We start from the raw sequence: 11,020 nt of genomic DNA on the forward strand, positions 1-11,020 counted from the left end.
ATCAGATGGCCTGCGGTGAGCCTTCTATTTAAGGACTCACGACCTTAGCCATGAACCACCTCAAAGTGATCCTATATATTCTCAGGGAAAATGCAGCCGGACTATGACAAGAAGACTTAGGTTCTCCCTGAAGCTTTCATGTAATAATGATATTGTCCTCTTGTATCTGCCAACAGGTTTCCCCAAACGAGGTATGTCGTTTTAGAGTGTATATGTAGGTAATAAACCAAAAGAAATGCAAGGGAATGACTGACACGGTCAGGACAGTGCTTACATCCAGGGGAGGAGAGAAGGATGTACTTGCAGACACACAAATCCAAGTAAGTGTTCTATTTCTTAACCTTCTTGGAGATTACTAAATGTTTTACCTCTTGCCCTGAGGTATCAATGTTCACTTTATTATTATTCTTCATATCATCCCTTTCTTGGATTTACAATTTATTTCACAAACTTAAAAAAGATCATCCTACCACTTCCATGTTCAGGGTCCAAACTTGATGAAGAGCATTTGGTAATGATATAACTCTAAAGTAACAAACTGGTGTGCTCATTTTATTTATTTTTTTTACAATAGTACTCGTAAACTAATGAATGCCGAGTTGATTTAATGACTATGTCCTCATATAAGAAATTAAATTGGTCCTTAAAGAAATCCTCCAGGAGTCAGCATCTCCTCTGCAAAGAACCGAACTGATTCTCAGAATCAGGACTTTTTCGATGCTTCAATTTCGTCCCATATTGCAGCTTCGATTTTTGAAGTATCATATTTCCGCATCATATCAAACTCGAGCCACGGCTGACTCCACTTCTGAGCTTCTTTGATTTGCTCTTCAGTTAAACAGAGATCAAATCTGATGCCTTTAATATTAAATTTGGGACGTTCCCAGCGTTTGGACCAGGGTTTAGGCTTCATTTTTACTTTCAGCTATGGAAGATATAAAAAAAATTAAAAAATAATAATATTTTAAGCTGATAATCACAAGCAAATATTCTTCTAAAAGTTTTCGTTAAGATGACTCTTTCTTACAGGGAACTATCTTTCTACAGAGAACTTTCATTTCCAAAAGTACAACTTATACCTGATTCACAGGAACATCGTGGCTAGGTTCATGTGGTACCGGCTTCATATCCATATCAAAAGTGCTGTATTCCGGAAGGGCGTCTCGTAAGTATAGCAAACTATCATCCAGCCGTTTCTCTAATTTGACTACCTGGATCTCCTGGATTCGGGGATTATAAAGTTCAAAGCAAATCTCAACACCTAAAAAGAGAAAGTATATTTTTACCCTCTAAACCCAGATGTCTGCATATGCCTCTTACAACAATAAGAATTACTTCATTACAGAACTTGCAGTTTTGCACATAGAAAATGTGACACAAATTTGTCATTTTTAAAATGATCAACAGAAAAAGAAACAAGCTAAAGTCCATGTAGATGGAAAAGTGAAAAAATCTGAGAATTTGATAGTTTAAAGAAAAATTCTTCTATAAACAGGCACACATCTCTTCACATCTGATAGTATTCACACGGAGAAAATTTGAGGAAATTCTTCACTGCCATGTTCTTGTTTATTGTTTAATTGCTTAAAAAAACCTGATCTTTTGCATTAAGGGCAACAGGACTGATGACGTAAAAAAAAGAATAAATAAATTCTCAAGTTCTAACTTTGGTTTAGAAGCCCCTCTAAAGGATGGCCTGGGTTTTAAAACATGCCGGGGCCCTCTATATGAAGCAAGCTCGGAGCAGCTGAAGATATGTCTTCTGTAGTAACCAATGCTAGAGGGAAAGAGTATATTCTCAGGTTTCCTGAAATAAACCCAAGAGAAATACAAATATATGTGATCATCATTAACACCTTCTGTTTAATGCCAGGATCTAATCCATGATTTACTACACACCTGTTCTGTTCCACGTACTCGGGATTTAGGAACTGTACCTATAGTAAACCCAAAATAGGTCAAGATCCTTTTCTTCTCCTAATGCTTACATTCTAATGGATGACAAACAATAAACACGCCATAATCTCATTTACAATTCATAATTTCACTTAATTTCATAGAGTCAAGACAAACAGTGCTAACATGTGGCTGGGGGATAAGTAGAACAAAAATAGTTCAGTCAGGGAGAGCCTCTCTGAAAAGATGATCTAAACTGATGCGACAGGGGTGCCTGGCTGGCTCTGTCAGTAGAACATGCGACTCTTGCTCCGGGTTGCAGGTCTGAGCACCATGTTGGGTAAAGACTACTTAAAAATAAAATCCTACAAAAAAAAAACCAAATAAACGGACACTATAAATAACCAAGAAAACTCCAGGCAGAAAAGACAGCAAATGTAAAGACCCTGGGGTCTTAACAAATTTGCCATATTGGGACAAAACCAGAAAAAAGTCCTTCTGGCTGGACCCTAGTGAGTTAGTTGTTCAGGAAAGTAAAACAGACACACAGCACAGGAAGTGGTGGCCATGGAGATGGAGAAACAAAACAGGAGTATTTTTTTAGAGATTAAGCCAAGAAAAACCAATTGACTGGATGTGGATAAGAATGGAGAATAAATAAACTATTTACAAGCTCTTAATAAGCTATTTTTATATCTCCTAAATTTTTGGTTTCAGTAAACAGGTGGGCAGTGGTGCCGTTTCTAGACATAGAAAAAACAAAGAGGAACACACTGTGAGGAGACACAGAATCCTATTCGGAACTCATGCTTAAAAGATATCCAGTTGGAAATGTCGAAAAGCTAACCTAAAATGTTCTTTTTTTAAGATTTTATTTATTTATTTGAGAGAAAGAGAGAAAGAGTGTGTGAGAGAGATCAGCAGGAGAAGCAGACTCCCTGCTGAGCAGGGAGCCCGCTGTGGGACTCAATCCCGGGACTCCAGGATCATGACCCGAGCCAAAGGCAGTTGCTTAACCAACTGAGCCACCCAGACTCCCTTGAAAACTAACTGTATGTGCAAATCTGGAACTCAGAAAGGGTCAGTTCCTAAGATACAGATTTGGGGCCTGTCGTCATATGGATGGTATTTAAAGCCAATGGACTGAAAGAACCACCAAAGAAAGTTGTTTTTCCCTTCAACCTGTCCACAGAAAGTACTTTAGGAGAGGGTGACAGGGAGTGAACAGCCCTGGAGGAGTCGATGGCCAGTATCTCACACACAGTACTGCACACAGCTGACCACAATCCTGGGAGGTAGAAACTACTATTATCTCAATTTTAAGAAAGAGAATCAAACCAAGGTCCGTATAAATTACACCTGTGTTTGTGTCTTTCTATTATAAGCGTCTTCGAGCACATGACCTGATGGAAGGCACACATTTCTGCAACCAGCCTAGTCCTGCTGAGCCCCTCCACGCAGGGTGCCACAGGTCAGGAGAGAAGAGTCACTATTCTCACGGTTCACTTTTCTTTTCTTAAAGATTTTAATTATTTATTTATTTGTCAGAGAGAGAGAGAAAGAGAGAGAGAGAGAGAGCACACAGGTAGGCAGAGGGGCAGCAGAGGGAGAAGCAGGCTCCCTGCTGAGCAAGGAGCCCAATGAGGGACTCGATCCCAGGACGCTGGGATCATGACCTGAGCCGAAGGCAGAGGCTTAACCAACTGAGCCACCCAGGCGTCCCCACTTTTCTTGAATACAATACTTCACCGTCGGGGATCATGTCCCCATAGCACACAACTCTGAAGAAGAAAACTTCACTGTCCTGCCATTTTGACTCATAGTCTTTCTAAAAGAGGCCACTTGGGCCTCTGTTTTACTAGGCATAAACAACAAATTCTGCCTTTTTAAAGATTCCTCCGATTCTTATCAAACTATGATGATTGTGGTGACCGTCACAATATAAAGCAAAGCAGGGGCATCCACTTTAGGACAAAGTGACTCATCCAGACATCACTGTGTTTATCTTAATGTTCTCATGAGTCATTTACTCCAGCAATGAATGTCCCCACACTGTGTATAGTCCCCTGTGTCCTCTTGTGAAGTGGCCAGAGGCTGGCAAGTCCGTTGTTCCCAGGTTGCACAAGAAGCCAACCTCCTGGGGAAGTGACTCGTGGACATCCATCCAGCGGCCTGTCCCAGTCCATTCTCGGGCCCCAGGCTCCACGGCAGGGCCAGATGCCTCATCCCAGGATGTACAACACAAAATGGAATCCTGAGAGAACACCTTCCAAAAAATCAAACTAATGCAATGAAACCTACCTTGTCCTTCGATAGTATTTCTAAGGATAAAAGTAGCTCCAAGGCCAGCTCCTGATCTCTGGATACAGATCCCCAGAAACTGGCTGGTTTTCCCACTGGCGAACTGGTCAGCTGTGGTCACGCGAAGTATGCTTCCTACACATGCAGAGGAGAGGTGAACTTTGACGTGACATGCGAAACACATGAACAGCATAACCAGGCAACCTCGTAACTTCTTAAATATTTTAATACATTAGGAAGAGGTACCTCGTTTGGGCAAACCCAGAGAGGTGGAAAACATCTCCCCTAAGTGAAGAAAAGGAGCCCTTCCCACCGCTAATAATAAAAGCGCCCGGCTCTTACTGACCAACGTAGAACTCTGGAATATGGAGTACTTTTCTCCTTTCTAACATGTCTTTTCTTTCTATTTGAAATTTCAGAGGATTTGTTCTTCCCCTTGGAGGAATAAATTCAGGACTCAAGAATCTGTGAAAAATAAAAAATAAAAATAAAAGGCAAACTTAAAAGCGAACTGTTGCTTTACCAGAAAAATTAAAGACTATGATGTTGACGTGTTTTATTTGTTCTTCTCTAAAGAAAAGTCAATTCTTTATTCCTAAAATTGTTGTTAATGCCCATGAAAATAGCTAACAATTCCTGAGTACTCACCTGGCATTAAGGGCTTATGAAAACCAAAAGTATAGAATAATGCTTACAACAATCAGGCGGGTATAGGGTTATCATCTCCTCTTCACAGATGAAAATGAGGCTTGGAGAAGGTAAGTAACTGACATATTGTTATATTAACCATATACTTATCAAGTCAAGATTTAAATGTAGGCATGTCTGTCAGGCTACAAAGCCTAGGGCCATAAACCACAGGCCTCATATGGAGTTGTACATGTTAAAACAAGTGACACTAGAAAAATATAAACCTAGAAATCATTAACTGCTAACTAACTTTAAAAGTAATCTCCCTATTCTCTTCTGTAAGCTAACTTCTTTAAAGCATAAATGGCATTACCCTGAAAATTCATGTCCTTATTACCCATCCCAAGAAATAAGTGATCAATATTCTTGAAGCCCCAGTGTAAGCCTCCCTCCCCTCAGTTAATTACTACGGGTAATTCATTAAATTTGGTGATGATTATTCCTCTGCATTTCTCCCATTTCCGTCATGTTGCTTCACTAGTCTCTCAGGAATTCCCAGGGGTACCCTGAAACTGGCCCCCATATTCTTAAAGGAAAGGAGATACCAAAGAAGCAGGCCACTTCAGGTGAATAGGTGGCAGCTTCAGTAACAGCAAACAGAACTTACATATGGGCTTATTTTGGGCCGCAGCAAGACAAATGAATCTCCATACCCACTGCCAAATCTTAAAAAGTTATAAAGAGACCCTAAGTGGGCTCCGTCACACATTCCATGTAGTCATTTTCAACAACATCATCATATCAAGGCTTTGTCTTTGGAGCAGTCTCTGGGGGGCAGGAAAGGCAAGCAGAACCCACACTGCAAGAAGAGGAGAGGGGCGAGGAGGTGGCTTCCAGCCCACATATCAATCAGTGGTCATGTCTTTTTTTTTTTTTTTTTAGTTTATTTGAAAGAGAGCCTGAAGCAGGGCTGGATCCCAGGACCCCAAGATCATTCCCTGAGCAGAAGTCAGATGCTTATTGAATGAGCCACCCAAGGTGCCCCAGTGGTCATGTCTTTTTGATGATGATGATCCCCAACACTCCATTTCCTCCTTTGAAAATTTTTAAAGCCACCAAAAAATTGAAATGGTAATAAAACAAACACCCATATATACATCACCTTGTTTCACCAACTGCCAACATTTTGACATATGTGCTTCATATACACCTGTAATTTTTTTCCTGAACTATTTGAAAATATCAAACATCAAAATGTTTCATCCCTGAATATTTTAGAAAGCTTCTAAGAATAGGGACTTTCTGCTACATTTACCATAATACCTTTATGACATCTAAGAATTTCTGCATTAATTCAATAATACAATGTTATATACTTTGCATTTAAACTGATTTATATCTATTTAAACTCATCTATCTAATTGTCCTGGAAAAGATCTTTTACAGCTGTTTGTTGCCCAGTCTAAACTATCAAAAGCTTCACACATTACACCTGGGTATTACTCCCTTTAGTCTCTTAAACTGGCACTGTTCCTCATCTTTGTATTTTTGTAACACTGACTGTTCTGAAAAGTCAAAGCCCATTGTATTATAGACAATCCAAGGATTCTGGATTTCTTGTTTCCACATGTGTAGACCAAGTTAAACATTTTGGGTAAAAATATTACACAGGTGATCATGTGACTGTCTTATCCTATCATATCAGGAGATATACAATGTCAGCTTGTATGGCTACTACGGAAGCTAGGTTTGATTGCTTTGTGAAAGTGGAGAATTTCTCCTATAAATTTTATACTTTACATACGCATGTATGTCTGGGCAACATAAAAATGTTATCATACTGTATCAATTCTTCTGCAGGTTGCTTTTTTCCCTACACATCTTAATTGTGAAGTTCATCCATGTTAGCTCTAGTTCATTCATTTTTCACTGCCGCATAACACTCTATTACATAAATGTATTTGCCTATTCACCTACTGATAGATATCTCTGTGTTCATCCTTGTACATGTATCCTTAAGGGTACATATTTATTATTTTTTTCGTATTACTTTTAGTTGTGTACCAACCTGATGGAATGATATACACAACCTCAAACTTACTAAATTTTGCCCAGTTGTTTTCCAAAGTAGTTACATGATTTACATTCCTATTTATTTAACTGAATGGTATGAAGTTTTGCCATTTAAAAGAGATATTCCTTTTCCACATTAAAAAAGGCTGTATAAGGAAATCTTTTTTGAATCTCTAGCTTCCATAAATTCAGTGTTATTTCGGCTTAGAACTGGATATTTGCAAAGTTAAACACACACACAGAGGCACACAGAGGTAATCCAATCAACAATAAAGAGCCCTTTCAGAAAGCCTTATATCACACCAAGTTTTTCCCGCTAAATCTGGCTTTTTATTAAGGTTGTTGTACAGTTCTACGCTTTCTGCAAATCCTAGGTTATCTAAATTTACAGGTACCTCCAAAGTTACCAGCATTCATTAAGTTGGCCAAGCTTTTAAACCATTGTTTTGGGAAAACAAAATTTAAGACGCAAATTAGCGGAAAATTTTATCGCTGCATCGCAGTTTCAGGAAACTAAAACAAGTGAGTTTGGGAAGGGAAAACAGGGTGAGTTCTGGCCAACCCATTTTTACTAAGCCAAGGAATAATCGGCTGCTTAAACAAGTAAAATACAATGTGCTTCAGAGAAAAATTCTCAATACAGGCTAAAGGCCAAAGCAAAGAGCTTCAAATCGGGGGAATCCTTGATTGAAGTTCTGATTTAGTAGGAGTGCAGAGAAAGGTCAATCCTGGCTTGGAAAAAACGAGGAAGACAAAACTAAGTTGGTAGAGCTCTGCATGAGCTCATGAATTCCTGCACACAAGCTCGTGCACTGAGAGAGAGTTCCAGCTCGGCTTTAGAGTCCAGATCTCCAAAGCAAAGGCAGGTTCCTGAGCGCACAGACCCAAAACGCCCGGGCCTCACCTCCTTTCCTGAAGCGGCGGACGGCGTTTGTCCACAATGACAGGTTTCGGCGGCGGCTTGAACGCGCCGGGCTCAGCAGGTCTGGTGCTCTGCCGACGCTCCGGCCCCACGCGGGCCCCTGCAGTGCGGGCGACAGAGGTCAACAGAGCTCGCCCTGAGCTCCCGCTGAGCCCTGCAATCTCCCCCAACTCGCGGTCGCACGAGGGTTGCCCCTGACTTCTAGGCTCGCCTCCCTCGAACCTGGCCCTGAGCTCCTTCTTGGCCCCGGCTTGCAAGCCCCGCTCCACTTACGCCAGGCGATGGAGGCTGGAGCAGGGAGCAGCACCCTGGCGGCTCGAAAGCCTCGGGACAGCTCCATTGCGGCCCCGCAGGCCCCTGCAATGGAGGCCGCCATGTCGGTTCACTAAGGTCAAGACTACAACTCCCAATAATCAGTGCGACGAGGGGGCGGCTACTTGAGGTTGGATGGCGGCTGCTAAGGGACAAAATAGCCAAGACTCTCACTGCCACCCACCTTTTCCTCTGCACTCTCCCAAATAACCTCCAACCCCGGGAAGTATTTCAGGGAAAGTGCATATTTCTCTAGTTCCCTACAATGTGCCAAGTTTTATCCCTCCATAAGGGTGTTCTCTCAGCCTAGAAAACTCCTTCTTCTTTGAATCAATTCTGTCTTCACTTTCTCAAGCTTAGCTACTTAAAAACCGCATTATAGGCTCCTTATCTTATTAGGTAACTTCCATTAGCATCATCTACAATTCAATTTTTAATTTAATTTTTAATTTAATTTTTAATTACTTGTGTGATTATTGGATTGTTGTCTTCTATTCCGGCTTCCTTGATTAGAACAGAATTTATCCTATAATAACAAGGAATTACACAATCAAAGTTTCATATTAGCTGAATTTTAGACTTTTTCTACCCAGCCAAAGAGAAGAGAAAAAGGTGGAACAACTAAGGTGATTGTGACCAGTAGTGGTGAGGATTTCCTGGGCTAACTAAGCCCAAAACAGCTTGATCATCACTCTTGCTAGACTGGATCTATGGGCTAGAAGCAGAGAGATAAAAGACAGACTTTCACAGGAGGCAGGCAGGATATTCCCAAGTCATTCCTGGTGCCCCAACCTTCTAAGGATGAAAAAATGATTCTGTAGAGTTTTACAAAACTAGAAAAATGAGCCTGAAGAATCTTATCATCTTCTTCCATATTCCTATTTACCCAAAACCCCATCAGTTCACTCTGACATTATCTTAGAGTGAAGAAGAAGCTGTGGTTTTAATTATTCCCCAGAACAACTACTCAGAGCAAAATCAAAGAGCACGGAGCTGCCTCTACCATTTTGTGGGCTGATTCCAGGAATAGAACTTCAGTTATATTACTGCTATATTTTATGCCCACAGAAAGGAGAACATGAACAACATCACATGGTATTCAGCCAAGGAAGGAAAGTGTTCCAGACAAATGCCCCACTTCAGGTTATTGGTCATTATTTCATCCTCTATGCCTAGTATGGTGCCTGACACTCAATAAATATTTCCAAGGAAAATCAGAAGGATCATTCTAGTTGCAGTTAAAAAATGAATAGGAGGCAGGAAAGTACTCCAGCAGCATCAGCACGACGGGGGACATGTAAAAATGCAGATTCTCAGGCCCCACGCCAAACCTACTGAATCACAGACTTTGGGGGTGAAGCCCAGCATTCTGTGCTTTACGGAATCTTCCATGTGAGTCTGATGATTGTATAAGTTTGAGAACCACAGGTGTAGGGCAAGGAGATAGGAAATGGTGGTTAATGGAAATCGGTCTGAAGCAAATTCGGGCAAAGTTAGGGTCTGACATGTATTAGCTGTGAGATTTTGAATATCTTCTCTCTGTCCCAGTTTCCTTCTTGGTACTTCCTTGTTGCTGTATGGATTACATTCAGACAATCCATAAATAAAGTTCTTAAGTAGATGTCTGGATCACAGTATGTTCTTAATATAATTAGCATTAAACTTACCTTAAAGTTGACAAACAACTCCTAGACCCACAAGAAAAGACTATAAGTTAATCCACGTATTCACTCAAGCAAAGAAAAAAAATCTTACCTTCTGGAGAGGGTCTGGTCATCAGGGTAGTCTAGAAAACTGGTCATAACATAAAATGTTGGCCAGTCCCTGCCCACAAAAGGAAGGAGAATTCACCACGTGGTTTGGGGGAAATTCCAGGCCCATTGATGAGTTCCTCTTGGAATAAAGATGGACTCATGGGGGGTAGCCAACAATTTTGGAGTTGTCTGGTTCCACTGATGAATTATTCTTAGCATGACTTCGACTACTGCCACTAAACATTTGAAACGTATGCTTAGCTTCCATTGTTCTGATTCTACGTTCATCAAGCAACTCACCTGTTCTTATTTGACATGAAATTTTGCCTTCGGAGAAAGTGCTTGTCATAGAGACATAAGTGTTCTGGTATGCCGGCCAGCATGATTATCTTTTCTCTCATTCTAAATTAATAACTAGCATTTGGTGTTGTCATATAAGTCCCATAAATCTAGTTCATGTGAGCCTGATTAAAGATGAAGCTGTTTTGCTGAGCTGACAAGTCTGTTTCTGGGCTTCCAAGTCAGAGGGCAGACCCAGGGCCATGACACATTCTCCAAAGCAAACATATTACATGTGAAGTTCTTGTAGTATATGCCCTCCCTGGATAAAATACCCTGATATGGCCTCAGAAGCCACACAAACACACACACACACACCCTGTATTAGCTATCTATTGCCATAGGAGAAAGTATTCCAAAATTTGGCAGCTTAAAACATTGACTGTCTCACGGTTCTGCAGGTCAGGATTCCAGCGGGGGCTTAGCTGAGTGATTCTGACTCTCCAGGCTGTAATCAAGTTGTGGGCTGGGGCTGCGCTGCTCTCACAGCCTGAGTGAGAGGGAGGAGGCCTGCTTCTAAGCTCACTCACAGGGCGGTGGCCGGTGGCAGGCCCTCGCTGGCTGTTGGCCGGAGACATCAGTTGTTCACCACATGGGCCTTTCTGCAAGGCGTCACATGATGGCAGCTTTCCTCAGAGTCAGCAGGCGAGAGACAGAAAGTGAGCAAGGCAGAAGTCACCGTCTTCATTAGTTCTCTCATCTCCGAAGGGACGTCCCATCATTCTTACCAGGCAGAAGTCACCGTCTTCATTAGTTCTCTCATCTCCGAAGGGACGTCCCATCATTCTTACCA

The 11,020-nt window shown here is 41.4% G+C and overlaps 1 protein-coding gene across 1 annotated transcript; it reads right to left on the reverse strand.

Annotated features, from left to right (window-relative positions):
• Positions 1–377: 377 nt before the first annotated feature.
• On the reverse strand, positions 378–8,230 carry MRPL19 (mitochondrial ribosomal protein L19). Its single transcript, XM_059405727.1, has 6 exons — positions 8,096–8,230; positions 7,805–7,922; positions 4,544–4,662; positions 4,198–4,332; positions 1,080–1,261; positions 378–925 (listed from the first exon to the last, which is right to left on the reverse strand). The coding sequence occupies exons 1-6, from the start codon at positions 8,196–8,198 to the stop codon at positions 704–706; spliced, it is 879 nt and encodes a 292-aa protein (XP_059261710.1). The 5' UTR covers positions 8,199–8,230; the 3' UTR covers positions 378–703.
• Positions 8,231–11,020: the final 2,790 nt, after the last annotated feature.

This window comes from Mustela nigripes, chromosome 7 (genome assembly GCF_022355385.1).
Source record: "Mustela nigripes isolate SB6536 chromosome 7, MUSNIG.SB6536, whole genome shotgun sequence".
In the NCBI taxonomy this organism is placed as follows: Eukaryota; Metazoa; Chordata; class Mammalia; order Carnivora; family Mustelidae; genus Mustela; species Mustela nigripes.

What these genes read in the sequence shown, in the direction of transcription:
- MRPL19 (XM_059405727.1), bottom strand. Translation starts at nt 8,198, where the DNA reads ATGGCGGCCTCCATTGCAGGGGCCTGCGGGGCCGCAATGGAGCTGTCC. An exon ending in AAATACTATCGAAGGACAAG is followed by an intron (nt 1,262 to 4,197) that starts GTAGGTTTCATT and finishes TTCTCTTTTTAG; the next exon opens with GTGTTGAGATTTGCTTTGAA. An exon ending in ACGATGTTCCTGTGAATCAG is followed by an intron (nt 926 to 1,079) that starts GTATAAGTTGTA and finishes TATCTTCCATAG; the next exon opens with CTGAAAGTAAAAATGAAGCC.